Here is an 18224-nt window from a genome sequence, read left to right as displayed (position 1 = left end):
TGGTGGACAGAATGGATGAATTAATGGCTGACGGAATGAGTCATAACAGCTGAGGGAATGGGTGAATTAATGTGGAGGGAATGGCTGTATTAGTGGATGAGGTAATGGGTGAACTAGTGGCATGAGGGAATGGGTACATTAATGGATTGAAGAATGGGTGTATTAATGGATGAGGGAAAGCAGAGGGAGAGGGTGAGTTAATAGCTGAGTGAATGAATGTCTTTGAGTCTAATGGAATGGGTGAACCAATGTCTTAGGAAATGGGTGAATGTGGCTGTCGAAATGGCTGAACTAATAGCTGAGGGAATAGGTGAATTAATGCCTGAGGAAATGATTGAATTAACACCTGAGGGTATAGGTTAATTAATGGCCGAAGGAATGGGTGAATTAAAGGCTGAGGGAGTTCTGAATTAACGACTGAGAGAATGGGTGTTTTAGTGGGCTTGGAAATCGGTATATGAGTGGCTGAGGGAATGGGTGAACAAATGTCTTAGGAAATGGGTGAATGTAGCTGATGGAATGGGTGAACTAATGGCTGGGGAATAGGTGTATTAATGCCTGAGGGACTGGGTGCATTAGTGCCTTAGAGAATGAGTGGAAAGAGAAATGCTGGATAGAATGAGTGAAATATGGCAGAGGGAATAGGTGAATGAATGATTTACGGAAATCGTGTGTTTGTGGCTGAGAGCATGAGTGAACTAACGGCTGAGAGAACGGATGAATTAATAGGTTAGCTGGCGGAAAGCTTGTTTGAGGGCCGAGGGAATGGGTGAGTTAATAGCATGCGGAAATGGGTGTATTAATGGCTGAGGAAATGGGTGAATTAAGGGCCGAGCTAATGACTATTAATAACATGAGGGAATGGGTGAACAAATCACTGAGGGAATAGGTGTATTAATGACTAAGGAATGGGTGAATTAATGGCTGAATGAATGGGTGTATTGGGGGCTGAGGGAATGGGTGAATTAATGGCTGAGGAAATGGGTGCACTAATGGCTGAGGGAAGGGGTGTATTAATGTCATGAGGGAATGGGTATATAATGGCTGTGGGAATGGGTGAATTAATGGCAGAGAGGAGTGGTGAATTAGGGCATGAGGAAATGTGTGTATTAATGGCCAAGGCAATAGATGCATTAATGACAGAGGGAATTGCTGTGTTAATGGTATGAGGGGATGGGTATATTAATGGATGAAGAAATGGGTGTATCAATGGCTGAGGGAATGTGTGAACCAGTTCCTGAGGGCATGGGTGTATTAGGCATAAGGAAATTGGTGTAAAATGGCTGAGGTTCTAAGTGAATTAATGGCTGAGAGAATGGCTAAATTAGTGAATTCGGGATTGGATAAATTTTTGGCTATGGGAATGTCTGAATTAATGTCTGAGGGAATGGGTAAATTAAGGGATGTGGGATGTGTGTATTAGTGGTTTCGGGAACTGGTGTATCAAAGGCTGAGGGAGTGGTTGAGTAATGGTTAAAGGGAAGGGAGAATCAGTGGCTGATGGAATGAATGAATTAACAGCTGAAGGAATTGGTGATTTAAATACAGATGGAATGGGTGTATTAATGGCTGAGGGATTAGCTGAGTTAATGGCTGAGGATATGGGTGAACTAATCAGTGACCGAATGCGTAGGTATATGAGGCATAAAGGTGTATTAATGACTGAGGGAATGGGTGTAATAATGGCAGAGGGCTTGGCTGAATTAATGACTGAGGGAATGGGTGAATAAGTGACTGAGAGAACGGTTGCAATAGTGGCTGAAAAATTGGTGTATTAGTGGTTGAGGGAATGGGTGAACTAATGTCTTAGGAAATGGGTGAATATGGCTGTCAGAATGAGTGCACTAATGGCTGAGAGAATGCATGAATCAATCCCTGAGGAACTGGGTGCATTAGTGGCTTAGACAGCGAGTGAACTAATGGCAAAAAGAATGTGTGAATTAATGGCAGGGGTAATGGGTGAATTAATGACTTCCTCAAATGGTATATTGGTGGCTGAGAGAACTGGGTAAACTAATGGCTGAGAGAATGTACATATTAATAGCTGACGAAAAGGTATTAGGACTGATGGATTGCATGAATTAATGGCATGAGGAAATGGGTATATTAATGGCTGAGAAATGGGTGATTTCATGACTGAGGGGATGTGTGAAGTAATGGCTGAGGAAATGAGTGTATTAATGGCTGAGGGAATGGGTGAATAAATGGCTGAGAGAATGGTTGCATTAGTGGCTGAAAATTTGGTGTATTAGTGGTTGAGGGATGGGTGAACTAATGCCTTAGGAAATGGGTGAATATGGCTGTAGGAATGGGTGAACTAATGGCTGAGGGAATAGATGAATTAATGCCTGAGGAACTGGGTGCATTAGTGGTTTGGACAGTAAGTAAACTAATGGCAGAAAGAATGGGTGAATTAATGGCAGAAGTAATGGGTGAATTAACGACTTCTGGAAATGGTGTATTGACGGCTGAGAGAACGGGAGAACTAATGGCTGAGAGAATGGATGTATTAATAGCTGACGAAAAGTTTGTATTAGGACTGGCGGCTTGTGTGAATTAACGGCATGAGGAAATGGGTATATTAATGGCTGAGAGAATGGGTGAATTCATGGCTGAGGGAATGTGTGAAGTAATGGCTGAGGGAATGAGTGTATTAATGACTGAGGGAATAGGTGAGTTAATGACTGAGGGAATGGGTGAATTAATGGCTTAAGCATTGGCTGAATAAATGGCTGAGAGAATACCACAATTAATGGCTGAGGGTAAGAGTGAATTAATGGATGTGGGCATTGTGTGTATTAATGGCTGAAGGTACTGGTGTATCAAAATCTGAAGGAATGGTTGAATAAATGGCTGAGGAAATAGTTGAATAACAGCTGAAAATGGGTAAATTAATGACTTATGGAATGGGTGAATTAATGGCTTAGGGAATGGGTGAATTAATGGCTGAGGGAATGAGTGAAATAAGGACTGAATGGATGAATTAAAGGCTAAGGGAATGTGGGTATTATGGCTGAAGAAATGGGTAAATTAATGGCCTGAAGAAATGAGTGTATTACTCACGGAGGGAATGGGTATATTTGTAGGTGAGGGAATGGATGAATTAATGGTGAAGGAATGGGTGTAGTAAGGGCTGAGGCAATGGATAAACTAATGGCTAAGGGAATCTGTGAATTAATGATTGAGGGAATGGTGAACCAGTGGCTTAAGGATTGGGTTTATTAATGACATGAGGGAATGGGAGTATTAATGTTGTGAGGGAATGGGTGAACTAATCACTAAAGGAATGGGTTTATTAGGCCTGAGGGTATTGGTGTATTAATGGCTGATGGAATAGGTGAATTAATGGCTAAGGGAATGAGTGTATTAATGGCTGAGATAATAGGTGAGTTAATGATGCAGGGAAAGAGTGAATCAATGGCTGAGGGATTGGCTGAATTAATGGCTAAGGGAAAGGGTGAATTAATGGCTGAGAGGATGGGCGTATTAATGGCATGAGGCAATGGGTATATTAATGTGTGATGGAATGGATGAATTAATGGAGAGGGAATGGGTGAATTAAAGGGTGAGGGAATGTGTGTATAGGGCTGAGGGAATAGGTAAATTAATGGCATGAGGAAATGTGTGTATTAATGACTGAGGGAATAGACGATTTAATGCCTGAGCTTATGGGTGTATTAATGGCATGAGGGATAGGTGTATTAATTGATGAAGGAATGGGTGTATCAATGGCTGATGGAATGGGGGAATTAATCACTGAGGGAATAGGTGTATTAGTGGCTGAGGGGATGGGTGAATTAATGGCTGAGAGGACTGGTGAATTAATGGCATGAGGAAATGTGTAATGGCTGAAGGAATAGATGAATTAATGACTGAGGGAATGGGTGTATTAATGGCATGAGGGAATGGGTATATTAATGGATGAAGGAAAGGGTGTATCAATGGCTGAGAGAATGTGTGAAATAATCATGAGGGGATGTGTGTATTAGGCATGAGAAATTGATGTAAAAATGGCTGAGGGTATAGGTGAATTAATGGTTGAGGGTATAAGTGGATTAATCGCTGAGGGAATGGCTGAATTAATGGATTCAGGATTGGCTGAATTATTGGCTTCCGGGAATGTCTGAATTAATGTCTGAGGGAATGGGTAAATTAATGGTTGGGGGGATATGTGTATTAACAGTTGCGGGAACTGGTGTTTCAAAGGCTGAGGGAATGGTTGAGTAATGGTTAAAGGGAAGGGAGAATCAGTGGCTGAGGGAATGAGTATAATGATAGCTAAAGGAATTGGTGATTTAAATTCAGATGGAATGGGTGTATTAATGGCTGAGGGAATGGTTGAATAAATAGCTGAGGAAATGGGTGAAATAATCGCTGAATTAACAGGTGAAGTAATGGCATGAGGGAATGGGTGTATTAATGGCTGTGGGAAGGGATGAATTAATGGCTGAGGGAATGGATGTATTAGACCTGTGGGAATTGGTTTATTAATGGCTGAAGGTATAGGTGAGTTAATGGCTCAGGAAATGGGTGAATTATTGGCTGAGGGAATATGTGAAGTAATGGATGAGGGAATGTATTAACTAATGGCTGAGGGAATGAGTATATAATGGCTGAGGAAATAGGTGAGGGCATGGTGAATTAATGGCTGAGGGGTTGGCTGAATTAATGGCTGAGTGAAAGGGTGAATTAGTGAATCCAGGCATGGGTGAATTAATGGATGTGGGAATGTGTGTATTAATAGCTGAGGGAATTGATGTATCAAAGGCTGAGGGAAAGCCGAATTAGGGGCTGAGGGAATAGTTGAAGTAATGGCTGAAGGCATGAGTGAGTTAGTGGATGAGGGAATTGGTGAATTAGCGGTCAATTGAATAGTTGAATTAATGACTGAGGGAATGCATGTATCAGTGGTTGAGGGATTAAGTGATCAGTGGCTGATTGATCAATAATACACCCATGCCATTGATCATCACTGATCAATGGCATGGGTGTATCAATGTCATGAGGGGATGGGTGTATTAATGGCTGAGGGAATGGCTGAATTAATGGCTGTGGGAAGGGATCAATTAATGTTGAGGGAATGGGTGATTTAATGGCTATGGGAATGGAGGTATTAGTGGCTGAGGAAGTGGGTGAATTAATGGCTGAGGGAATGGGTGAACTAATCACTATTAGGCATGGGCAAATTAGTGTATTAATGGCTGGGGGTTTAGGTGAATTAATGACTCAAGAAATGGGTGAATTAATGGTGGAGGGACTGGATGAATTCATGTGTGAGGGAATGCCTGAATTAATAGCTGAGGGAATGGGTGAATTAATGGATGCGGGAGTGCATGAATTAAACCAGATAGAGAAATGTGTGTATTAATGGCTGAGGGAATTGGTGTATGGCAGGCTGAAGGAATGACTGAGTTAATGGCTGAGAATATGGCTGAATTAATGGCTGAGAGATAGGTGCATTAGAGGCCTAGTAAATGGTTCTATGGTGGTTGAGGGAATGGGTGACTAATGGCTGAGGGAATGGATGAATTAATGCCTAAGGGAATGGGTGCATTAATGGCAGAGGGAATGGGTCTATTAATGGCATGAATGAATGGGTGAACTCATGGCTGACAGTTGGATATAACAATTTCATGAGGGAATTGGTGTATTAATGGCTGAGGGAATAGGTGAGTTAATGGCTGAGGGAATAGGTGAGTTAATGGCCGAGGGAATGGCTGAATTAATGGCTGGCAGAATGGGTGAATTAATGGCTGAGGTAATGGTGTTTTAGTGGTGGAGTAAATGGAATCATTAATGGCTGAGCAAATGGAATCATTAACGGCTGAGGGAATGGGTATATTGGTGGCTGTGGGAATGAGTGAATTAATGGCTGAGGGAAGGGGTGAATTAATGGGTGTATTAATGACTGAGGGAATAGATGAATTGATGGCTTAGGGAATCATATTAATAGCATGGGGGAATTGGTGACCCATTAGGGAATGGCTCACTACTGGCACTAGAGAATGGGTGAACTAATGGCTGAGGCAGTGGATGTATTGGGATGAGGAACTTGGTGTATTAATGGCTGAGGGAATAGGTGAATTAATCATTTAGGGAACAAGATAAAAAGCCCAGAAATAAACCCATGCACCTTTGGTCAATTATCTACAACAAAAGAGGCAAGACTATAAAATGGAGGAAAGACAATCTCTTCAATAAATGGTGCTGGAAACACTGGACTGCTACATGTGCAAAAATGGAATTAGAACATTCTTTAACACTATACACAAGAATAACTCAAAATGGATTAAAGACCTAAATGTAAGACCAGATACCATAAAACTCTTAGAGGAAAACATAGGTGTAACACTCTGACATAAATTGCAGCAATATCTTTTTTGATCCATCTCCCAGAGTAATGGAAGTAAAAACAAAAACAAATGGGACCTAATTAAACTGAAAAGCTTTTGCACAGCAAAGGAAACCATAAACAGAACAAAAAGACAGCCCAGAGAATGGGAGAAAATATTTGCTAACAATGTGACAGACAAAGGATTAATCTCTAAAATTTACAAACAACCCAATCAAAAAATGGGCGGAAGACCTAAAGAGACATTTCTCCAAAGAAGACATACAGATGGCCAACAGGCACATGAAAAGATGCTCAAGATCACTAATTATTAGAGAAATGCAAATCAAAACTACAATGAGGTATCACCTCACACCAGTTGGAATGGCCATCACCAAAATATCTGCAAACAATAAATGCTGGAGAGGATGTGGAGAAAAGGGAACACTGCTACACTGTTGGTGGGAATGTAAATTGGTGCAGCCACTATGGAGAACAGTATGGAGGTTCCTTAAAAAAACTAAAAATAGAGCTACCATATGATCCAGCAATCCCACTCTTTGGCATATATCCACTGAAAAACATGGTTCGAAAGGATACATACACCCCAATGTTCATTGTAGCACTGTTTACAATAGCCAAGACATGGAAGCAACCTAAACTTCCATCAGCAGAAGAATGGATAAAGAAGATGTACATATATGCAATGGAATATTTCTCAGCTATTAAAAAGAATGACATAAAGCCACTTGTAGCAACATGGATGGACCTGGAGAATATTATACTAAGTGAAGTAAGTCAGGCAGAGAAAAACATATATGATATTGCTTATATGCAGCATACAAAAAAAGATACAAATAAACTTATTTACAAAACAGAAACGGACTGACAGACTTAGAGAACGAAATTATGGTTACCAAGGGGGATGGTGGGCAGGAAGGGATAGATTGGGAGTTTGGGATTGACATGTACACACTGCTATATTTAAAATAAAGTGCCTTTCCAGGCTTCCCTGGTGGCACAGTGGCTAAGAATCCGCCTGCCAATTCAGGGGACACGGGTTCGAGCCCTGGTCCAGGAAGATCCCACATGCTGCAGAGCAACTAAGCCTGTGTGCCACAACTACTGAGCCTGAGGTCTAGAGCCCGTGAGCCACAACTACTGAGTCTGTGTGCCACAACTACTGAAGCCCACACGCCTACAGTCTGTGCTCCACAACAAGAGAAGCCGCTGCAGTGAGAAGCCCATGCACTGCAACAAAGAGTAGCCCCGGCTCACCACAACTAGAGAAAGCCCGCGCGCAGCAGTGAAGACCCAATGCAGCCAAAAATAAATAAAATAAATAAATAAATAAAGTGCCTTTCCATGGGAAAAAAAATAGAAGAAATGAATATTAGATTATTTCTATTTGACAAGGGAATATTACTGTTGAGATTTTCAAAAGTGATGTGTTTGGAAATGTTCTTGTTTCTCCCAGTATATATAATTGGTAGATATACCTATTTACTGCTCTGAAAGGCAAGCCATTCTATCTGACCAGATATTTTCTAAGTTATTAGTGAAAATAAGACATATTTAGGTAGGAGCACTAATGAGGCCGTTAGGCAGGGCTGGACCCAGCAGTTTTCTTATGTTACTCTGCTGATTTGTGTTTGTTTGGTTAGGTGTCTTCTCACTGCTGTTCCTGGCTCTGTATCCCAGGGGACAGTTGCTTTTTTGTCTCTGTAAGAACAGGAACAATGGATATCAGTAGATATTCAATGCAGCTTTGATAAATCTGATCCTTAGAAACTGTAAAAACAAAACAAAAAACTCCTCAATTTTACCCCAATAATGACATAACTTGAAATTTTCACCTAATGTAAGAGCTCTCAGATAACATATATTCCAGAAAGGCAAGAGTCTATTTCAGAGCACAGAATCTAGAGCCAGATTGCTTGTAACTGCACCATTTACTAAGTTGTGACTATGAATAACTTACCTCAGTGCTTCAATTTCTTCATCTGCAAAATGGTTAAAATATCACCTGTATCATAAAGTTGTTATGAAGGTTATGTGAGTTTAATAAAAGTAAAGTGCTTTGAAAAAAATCATTGAGGGAATGGGTGAAGTAATGGCTGAGAGAATGGGTGTTTTAGTGGCTGAGGGAATGTGACTTAATGGCTGAGGGGAAGCCTGAAATAATGGCTGACAGAATGTTTGAAATACTGGCTGAGGGAATGAGTGAATTAATGGCTGGGGGAAAGGGTGAATTAATAGCTGAGGGAATGGATGAATTAAAAAGGCTGAGTGGGGGCTTCCCTGGTGGCGCAGTGGTTGAGAGTCCGCCTGCCGAGGCAGGGGACACGGGTTCGTGTCCCGGTCCGCGAAGATCCCACATGCCACGGAGCGGCTGGGCCCGTGAGCCATGGCCGCTGAGCCTGCGCATCTGGAGCCTGTGCTCCGCAACGGGAGAGGCCACAACAGTGAGAGGCCACAACAGTGAGAGGCCTGCGAACCGCAAAAAAAAAAGAAAAAAAAAGGCTGAGTGAATGGGTGTATTAATGGCATGAAGGAAAGGTGAACTAAAGGCTGAGGGAATGGTGAATTAATGGCTGAGGAAATAGGTGAATTGATGGCTGCGGGAATGGCTGAATGAATGGCCGAGGGAATGGGTGAAATGATGGCATGAGGCAATGTGTGTATTAATGACTGAGGGAATGGGTGAATTAATGGCTGGGGAATGGGTGAACTAATGGCTGAGGGAAGAGGTGAATTAATGGCTAGGAGAGGTGTGAATTAATTGCATGAGGAAATGGATGTATTAATGGCATGAGGGAATGGATATATTAAAGGAAAAGGGAATGGGTGTGTTAATGGCTGCGGGAGTAGGTGAATTAATGCCTGATTAAAAATGGGTGAATTAATGGCTGAAGTAACTGGTGAAATAATAGCAGAGGGAGTGGATTAAGTATGGCTGAGGGAATGGGTATGTTAATGGCAGAGGGAATGGTCTGTTAGTGGCATGAATGAATGAATGGGTCAACTAATTGGTGAGGGAATGGGTGTTAACGGCATGAGGGAGTTGTATTAATGGCTGAGGGAAGAGGTGAATTAATTGCAGAGTGAATGACTGAATGAATGGCTGAGGGAATGGGTGTATTAATGCCATGAGGGAATTAGTGTATTATGCCTGGTTGATGGGTGAATTAATGGCTGATGAAATGAGTAAATTAATGGCTGAGGGAATGGATGAATTAATGGCTGAGGGAATTGGTGTATTAAATCCATGAAGGAATGGGTGAACTAATGGCTGTGGTAATGGGTATGATAGTGCCTTTGTGATTGGATGTGTTATTAGCATGAGTGAATGGGTGAACTAATGATTGAGGGAATGGGTGAATTAATGGCTTAGGGAACAGGTGTATTAGTTGCTGAGGGAATGGTTGTATTAATGGCATGATGGAATGGGTGTATTGATGCCTGTAGGAATGGATGAATTAATGGCTGAGGGGAGGGGTGAATTAATGGCTATGCAATATGTGTATTAGAGCTGAAGGAAATGGGTGATTAACAGTATGAGGAAATGGGTGTATTAATGGCCGAGGAAATAGGTGAATTAATGGGAGAGAGTGTGAAGTAATGGATGTGGAAATGTGTGTATTAATAGGTGAGTGAATAAGTGAATCAATGGCACGAGGGAATGAGTGTGTTAATAGCTGAGGGATTAGGTGATTTAATGGCCGAGGGAGTGAATGTATTAATGGCATGCGGGAATGGGTCAATTAATGGATGAGGGAATGAGTAAATTAATGCCTGAGGGAATGGGTGTATTAATGGCTTATAAAATGGGTGAATTAATGGCTAAGGGAATGGGTGAATTCATGGCATGAAGGAATGGGTATATTAATGGCTGAGGGAATGTGGGTGTATTGTTGGATGCGGGAATCAGTGATTTAATGTAAGAGGAAATGGAGGCTTAATAGTGAAGAAATAGGTGAGGTAATGGCTGAGAGAATGTGTGTATTTAAGCTAAGGGAATGGGTGTATTAATGGCATGAAGGAAAGAGTGAACTATTGGCTGAGGGAATGGGTGTATTAAATGGCTGAGGGAATGGATTTGTTAGTGGCTTAGGAAATGAATGAATTAATGGGTAACGGAATGGGTGTATTATTGGCATAATGGAATGGGTGAACTAATAGCTCAGGCAATGGGTGTATTACTGGCAGAGGGATATAGGTGAATTAATGGCTGAGGGAATGGCTGAATTAAATCTGAGAGAATGGTTGAACTAATGGCTGAGGGAATGGGTGTATTAGTGGCTGCGTAAATCGGTGAATTATTGTCTGAGGGAGTGGGTGAATTAATGGATGAGTATGATGAGTGTAAGTGCATTAAAGCTTGGCGGGGCTCTGGGAGTGCCCATCCCTATGGCCTACCCCTGATGGGTGTCCCCCAGCTCTGATGCTTACACCCCCTGCAGATGAACAGGAGACCACGGGTGCCATCAGCTACACGGTGGAGTTGAAACGCTACGGGGGCCCCCTGGGCATCACCATCTCAGGCACAGAGGAGCCTTTCGATCCCATTGTCATCTCGGGACTCACCAAGCGTGGCTTGGCTGAGAGGTGAGCCGGGGCTCTGTGGGGACACACAGGTGAGCCCAGGGACCCCATGGGGCAGGAGCTGGGCTTTGGGATCAGCCAAACTGGATCTTACCTTTGTTCCAACATCGATGGCCTGGGTGACATGGGGCCTGTCCCATCCCTCTCTGCGCCTCAGTTCCTCAGATGTGGGCCAGCCCCTGGCAGACCTCCTGACTTCAGGTAACTGCTAGATAAATGTATGCTCATCCCTCTGCTCCCCCAAACCTGGAGATCACCCCATTTCAGGAAAGTCAGCATGTGAGTCTTTTTGGGGCACCTGCTATGTGCCTTCATAGTACAGGGGCCATGTTCCTGGTACCTGGGTCCCAGCACAGCCTGGCACCTCTCTTGAGGCATTGGGGCAGGGGTCTCTGCTATCCTCTCCCCTAGAAAGTTTCCCTGAAATTGTGGCAGAAGGGAGAGATGTGGGAAGAGGGCTGTCCAGGCTGTCCAGTTTGGAGGGGGAAGCAGGTGGATCTGGGCCCAGAAGTGGAACTGGTCCGCAGGAGGGTCACAGGGAGGCAACCCCAGTGTGGGTGAGGCAGCCTTTCTCTGGACAGCTTTGCAGTGAGCTCCAGGCACTGAGAAGAGCTTTCTGTAAAAGGGAAGCCTTGCCCAGCCTGGCGGGCAGAATGGGCCCTTGGAGGAGGACACAGGCACAAGGGGCGAAACCATGGTGGGGTGGTGCAGGAGGATGGGAGGGATTCTGGGGCTGAGGCGTCAACCTGTTGGCGTCTGTGCTCCTGGATCGCCCCCTGCTGGGTGTCCAGCAGACTGCAGAGGCCAGTGGGACCGGTTCTGACCTCAAATGTCTTCATCCACTCTGGCATTTTCTCAGTACCTACTGTGCGCCAGCCCTACAGGGTACAGTAGACAACCTGTCTGCCTTTGCCTGGCTGATCCAGGTCAGCGCTGTCTAACTGAAGTATAAAGTACAAATTTATTTATAAATTTTTTAGCAGCCACATTAGAAAAGTAAAAGGAAATTTTTTAGATCTTAAATATGTATTTATTTCAACATGTAATCAATACAAAAATTATTAACAAAATATTTTACATTCTTCTTTCGTATTACGTCTTCAGAATCTGGTGTGTATTTTACACCTCCAGCATGTCTCCGTTCAGGCCAGCCACAGTTCAGGAGCCCAGTAGCCACATGTGGCTGGTGGCCATCGTAATGGATGGCATAGCTCTGGCCTTCCCCCCCAAATCCACCATATTCTGACTCAGTCACTCCCCCAGGCCCTCGGGGAGCTTGCTGGGCAATGCTGGGCGTGGAGGGGCTTGACCCTCCGTGAGCTCCCACCTGGGGGCAAAATCTACATTTAGAGTTTAAGACCCCCCACTCCAGTCCTCTGCTTCCTTCTCCCCGACCCAGGTCAGGTGCATTCTCAGCACCTGCTGCAATCCCCCTCCCCACCCTCAGCCCTGGCTGCTCCTCAGAATTACCTTCCCTGGCCCCGCTCCCAGAGGTATGATTTCATTGGTCAGGGGGAGGGGCCAGGCATCTGCACTTTTTAAAAAGCTCCTTAGGTAATTCTAATAGTATCTAGGTAGAAAACGACTGGGCTAATACACTGCTACTGCTCGGCCTTTTCATCCCCCCCCATACCCCTTTGGGAAGTCAGCTGGACCCTGGGGCTTAGGTTCATTCTCTAGTTGGGGAAACTGAGACCCAGGGAGAGGGAAAGGCTACACATGGATTTCAGCTGGAGGGAAACGTGAATTCATTCCACCCATCCATCCTTCAATTATAATTTGATAAAATACGTATTATCACCCTTACTACATTACTTTACAGATGAAAGAACTGAGACTCAGGGAAGTTAAGGAACTGGCCTAAGACCACATAGTATTTGGCATTCAAACCATCCTCAAAACTCATGCTGGACACTGGTTCCAGAACCTAACTTTTAGACTCGAGCAGGAAAATCCCCTCCCAGATGCTAGACTTCATACTTCTGTTAATACAATCACACTTGCTTTTTTCCACCCCCCCCATAGGTGGGTTTAACTGGGGTCAGCCAGGCTTGTGCTTTGGGGTTCCTGAGTTCCCCAAGGGCAGACCCCCACTTCAAGGCCCTGTCTAACTCCCATCCTCTACCCTGTGCCCCCTCCCCAGGACTGGCGCTATCCACGTTGGGGACCGTATCCTGGCCATCAACAGTGTTAGCCTCAAGGGCCGGCCACTGAGTGAGGCCATCCACCTCTTGCAGGTGGCTGGTGAGACTGTCACCCTGAAGATCAAGAAGCAGCTAGACCGTGAGCCTCACCCCACACCTGGGTGCCGTCCAGCCCATTTAGGAAGAGAGATCCCTCAGCCTCTGTGCCAAGCTTTGTGAGGCCCAACCTCACTGAATTGTTGCTCACCCCGTGGAGGTGGGAGGGTACCTGGGACAGTGGAGACAGAGGAGACAAGGCTCAGAGTGATGGGAGTGATGGGCCTGAGGTCATACAGCCAGTGTGGGGCCCTCTGGGCCTGAACCATGCTCTTCATCACCTCCTGCCGTTGAGGTGCCTGCTTGTTTTGCCTTGTGGCCATCACTCATACATTCCTCAGTTTCCCCTGAATTTGTCCCCCATGCTTTGGTAGGGAGTGTATGGAGCCTGAGCTATAGAGCCTTCCTTCTAATCTGGGCTCCACTGTTGCTCACCACGTGACCTTGGGCATGCTGTGCAGCCTTTCTGAGCCTCAGTTTTCACATCTCTGAAATGGGTTTGCCTATTGGTGTGCCTCCCATCTCACCTGTCAGCTTGCCCAGCAGGAGGCTCAGGGAGCCCAGGGCTTGTGAGTTCCCAAACCAGGCCGAAGTGGGGAAACTGAGGCTGGTTGAGCACCTCTGTCTCCAAGGTCAGAAGCCAGTGGCAGTGACACCCGCTTTTCCTCCCAGGCCCCCTCCTACCCCGCAAATCGGGCAGCCTCAGCGAAGCCAGCGATGCGGATGAGGACCCTCCAGAGGCACTGAAAGGTGGCCTGCTGGCAGCCCGATCCTCGTCCACTGTGCCCAGTGTGGACAGCGCAGTGGAGTCCTGGGGCAGCTTGGCCACTGAGGGTGGCTTTGGGGGCCCAGGTAACACCTCGGGCCCCTGGACAAGCACCGTTTTCTCCGTGGGCCTTCGTAGGGGCTGTTCCCTCCGCCTGACCCTTCTTCTTGCTCCCCTTCTGCTAGCCCCCTCCTTTAGGGACACTTCCTGAAGGCAGACCTGACTGGGCCCCATTAGCCATTCTGAGGGCCCCTCACTCCTGAGAGTGGACCGCAGGCCCTCCCGGGCTTCGATCGGCATCCACAGCACTGCAGCTGCCCATTCAGATCCCCCCTCGAGGCCTGGGACCAAGTGGTCTTACTTGTGCCTCCTTCATTCCCAGCCCGACGGCCAGCACACAGCAAGTGCTCGGTGTTGATTGCATCCCGTTGAAGACAGGAAGGCAGAAAGCCCCCTCCCACCCCATCCTATGAGACCCTCTTGGGTGGACACCCCCAGGGCGCCCCCAAGGACACAAGCTCCCCTGCCCATGCGTGTTGAGACCCATGGGTGCACTTGGGGGGCATCTGAATCTGGTGGCTGGCCTTCTGGCCTCTGTGACCCAGAACCACAGGGACTCCCCAAGGCCCAGCTCAGGGAGTAGTGGAGTGAGGCCTCTAGGTAGTCTCAGGTGGCCCTCGGCCCTGGTCCTCACTCGCTGGATATCTGCCCGATCTCAGTCTCAGCTTCTCCATCTCCAGAAGTGGGTCAGCATCTCTCAGCATCACCCCCTGGGGCAAGACCTTCAGAGCTCCCTGTGGCAGGGAGAAGGGAATGGTTAGCACAGTGGACCCTCCCTCTCAGACAGGGGTCGGCCAAGCCGAGCCCCGTGGAGCTGGGACAGGATCCTGGAGCCCCAGCATTTAGTCTGCTGTTGATCAGGAGATCCAGGGGGTTCTGGGGTAGGGGTCTGGGTGGCAGGGGTCCTCAGGGGACTCTGGGTAGTCAGGTAGGCCCAGAGAGGGCAAAGACCTCTCCTGGGCCACCCAGCACAGCTAGAGATGGGGCAGGAAGGAGGGCAAGCTAAGGGCACAGAGAGGATATAGGTGCCTGCTCTGTCCACCTGCCAGGTTCCTACACTCCACAGGCGGCAGCCCGGGGCATGACCCCCCAGGAGTGGCGGTGCAGCCGGCTGAGAAGCAGTCCCCCACCCACCGAGCCCCGGAGGACGAGCTACACCCCAGCCCCTGCCGACGAGAGCTTCCCCGAGGAGGAAGAGGAGGAGGGCTGGGAGCCACCAGCTAGGTCTGTGGTGGGGACTCCACGGGGGAGACCGGCTGGCCCTCTTGGCTAGGACGGGCGTGGGGAGCCGGCCCCTGTGCCAAGGCGCTGGGGGCGATGGGCAAGTCTTGTCTGGCCTCAGGAGGGCACCTCCTGGGAGAGGAGAGGAAGTGTGGAACAGAGCCATCTCAGAAGGCTGAGGTGGGGGAGGGCACGCTGGCCGGAGGGCACAGCAGGGGCAAAGGTGTGAGGCTGGAGAGGCAGCCTGGCCGGCCCTCCGCACGCCTGGTGAACAGCTGTTCCCAGACACTGAGGGCTCGGACCCACACCCTCCCGACTTGGCCCAGATTGTGATGGCCTCCTGCAGGGACCCTCGGGTCATGGTCACGAGCGCCAGCCCTGGGCTGGGGACGTGGTGGTTTCTGTGGTGAATTCAGATGCTCCTACGGGGAGCACACCCGGTGGAGAAATGCTGGTCCTCGTGTGGCCCCAGCCACCAGCTTCCCACGGCTCTGCTTTGGTCGGGCAGTTCCTTCGGCCTAGAATGCTGTTCCCCTCTCCTCTCCTGGCCGATGCCGACTCATCCTTTAGACCCGCCTCAAACTCCCCTGCCTCTGGGAGGCTTCCCTGATCCTCCCTCCCTCTGCTGGTACCCACAGCTGCTCACGTGAGCCTCCTGGTGGCACTGGCCACCTTGGGTCTACCTGTTAATCACCTGACTGTCGTGTCTTCTACTTGGCATCCCTCGCTCAGCCAGGCATCCAGTAGCTGCTTACATGTGCTCCATGAGTGACCCTCAGTTCCTTAAGAACAGGGCCTTCACCTTATTCACCTCCATAGCCCTGTGCCCAGGAGAGGGCCTGGCTCAGAACGTTTGTAGAACTGACTTGAATGGAGCAAATGGCCTTCAGTCTCAGTCTTCTCATCTCTGAAATGGGAAGGGAAGGAGGCACCTAATTTGCCTCACTGTCCTGGCGGCTCCCTTTGAGAGGAAAGCCTGCGTGCCTTTGTGAGAGAGAGTGCTTTGAACACCACAGCACACTTGATAACGTCCAGGGCTTTGTAGACGGCAAAGGGCTTTGTAAACGGTGAAGCGTGAAAACGTGGCTTGTTACCGTTCTGATGAGACCCGATTTTAGAGCTGATAACGGGCCATACCTCCTGTGATGGAAGTTATAGGGTGGCGCAGCCTTTTCCCCAGCCCTAATACTCCATCGTCTCCATCCATCTGTGTCCTTGCCAGCTCGAGCTCTGTCACTGTCCTGCAATGCCTTGTGTCTGGGTGGGGCCTGGGGTTGTCCTCTGGGGCTGCACCATGGATCTCCTGTCTGTCTGTCTGTCCGTCTGTCTCTCTTCCCAGGCGTCCTGTGTCACCGCTCTCCACCCCGTCTCATCTGCCCCTGTTCTAGCTGGCCATCGACAGCCCTGGTTGCCCCTAACTGCGTCTTCCCCCCATTCCGTGTCACCAACCACCGCCCCGGGGCCCCGGCACTGCCACCGAGGACGCCTGCCTTCCTGCCCGCCCACCCACCCAATGGCCCCTTGAGCCCAACGCAGGGCCCCAGGGCCCAGAAGACTCCTCAGGCCCCAGCCTGCCTGCCAGGAGCTGACGCTCTCTGGTTCCTACGTTACAGCCCCGCCCCTGGCCCCGCCTGCGAGGAGGGCTTCTGGCGCATGTTCGGAGAAGCCCTTGAAGACCTGGAGTCATGTGGTCAGTCGGAGCTGCTGAGGGAGCTGGAGGTACGCCCTGCCCCCCCCTCAGGCCCCCCGTGGGAGGTGGCACGTTGATGGCATTGTGTTCTTGTGTAACGCGTACAAGGGTACTCTCCTGGCACCCTCCGTATAAAGGTGCCTTCACGTGCATACAGACTGTGGATGGACTCGTGTGCAAGTGTGAGAGCACCGTGCTGTGGCACATTAATTGGGGTGTGTGCACATGTGAGCATGTTTGGCATAAAACGTGTGTGCGCACTGGGAGCATGTGTGTGTGCACGCAGGTGAGCACGCTCATGCATGCACAATGCTGCGTATTGTCAGAACACGTGTGTCAGTGTGCACATTTGGATGCATAACGGCAGTTTTGGTGTCTGTGTGTGCATGTCGTTAGCATGCCCAGTGGAAGCTTGTGGATGTCAACATCAGTAACAGAATGGGACATGAGAGGCCGAGAGGTGAACGCAGCTTTCTGTGAGGTCAGCCTTGCCCACGATGGAAAAGGCTGCCTGGGGAGACCTAGGGAGGATCTCATTGGGTCAATTCTGAAGCTCCTTCATATTCTGAGAGCAGTAATTTACACTTTGTTTATCTGTGCTTTTGCCCTATTTTTGTTCCTAAAATGATTGATCGAGCCTTTTTTTTCTCTATCAGCCTTGCCAATTACTAGGCTCATCAAAGAACCAAGTTTTGTTTTTGTTAACTATGTCTTATGTTTCATTGTTTCCTATCTTACTCTTCCATATGTCTAGCTTTGATATTCCCTTCCTTCTACTTTATTTGTGTTTAAATCCTGATACTTTTCCCGGTTTCTTAACTCCTTAGTCTTCAGTCTTTCTTGCTCCCTAACATCGTGCATTTAAAGATAGGAATTTACCTGTAAGCACTTACCTGCCTCCCACAGGGTTTAAGTTGTACTTTTATGGTCTATTCAATTTCTAATACTGTCCTCTGGGGCTGCACCATGGATCTCCCCCTGCACCCTGCCTGTCTCTCTGTCTATCTGTCTGTCTCTCTTCCCAGGCGTCCTGTGTCACCACTCTCCACCCCATGTCATCTGCCCCTGTTCTAGCTGGCCACTGACAGTCCCACTTGCCCCTAACTGCGTCTTCCCCCCATTTCGTGGCACCAACCACTGCCCTGGGGCCCCAGCACTGCCACCGAGGAAGTGCTGCAGGGTTAAGCCTCTGCCCTCCCAGCCCCATCCTGTGCACCCTCTCAAATGCAGGGCCTCCGTCCACATCTGTCCATTGCTGCGGTTTTGCACATGCTGTTTCCTCTTCCTGCCGGGGACTCTCCTTCCTCCCCA

The 18224-nt window shown here is 47.9% G+C and overlaps 1 protein-coding gene across 3 annotated transcripts in view; it reads left to right on the top strand.

Annotated features, from left to right (window-relative positions):
- The window catches only part of GRIP2 (glutamate receptor interacting protein 2), a gene marked incomplete at its 5' end in the record, with an annotated part of 121134 nt that overhangs the window by 96921 nt on the left and 5989 nt on the right, over window positions 1-18224 (top strand). For all 3 annotated transcript variants that reach the window (XM_081246883.1, XM_081246882.1, XM_081246884.1), the window contains 5 exons: window positions 10795-10939; window positions 13080-13219; window positions 13849-14028; window positions 15052-15226; window positions 16837-16942. In XM_081246883.1, the coding sequence (XP_081103009.1) occupies window positions 10795-10939; window positions 13080-13219; window positions 13849-14028; window positions 15052-15226; window positions 16837-16942 (746 nt within the window). The remainder of the gene's footprint in view (window positions 1-10794; window positions 10940-13079; window positions 13220-13848; window positions 14029-15051; window positions 15227-16836; window positions 16943-18224) is intronic.

This window comes from Mesoplodon bidens (genome assembly GCF_964165515.1).
Source record: "Mesoplodon bidens genome assembly, chromosome: 10".
In the NCBI taxonomy this organism is placed as follows: Eukaryota; Metazoa; Chordata; class Mammalia; order Artiodactyla; family Ziphiidae; genus Mesoplodon; species Mesoplodon bidens.
This window is presented reverse-complemented; position numbering and strand designations above follow the sequence as displayed.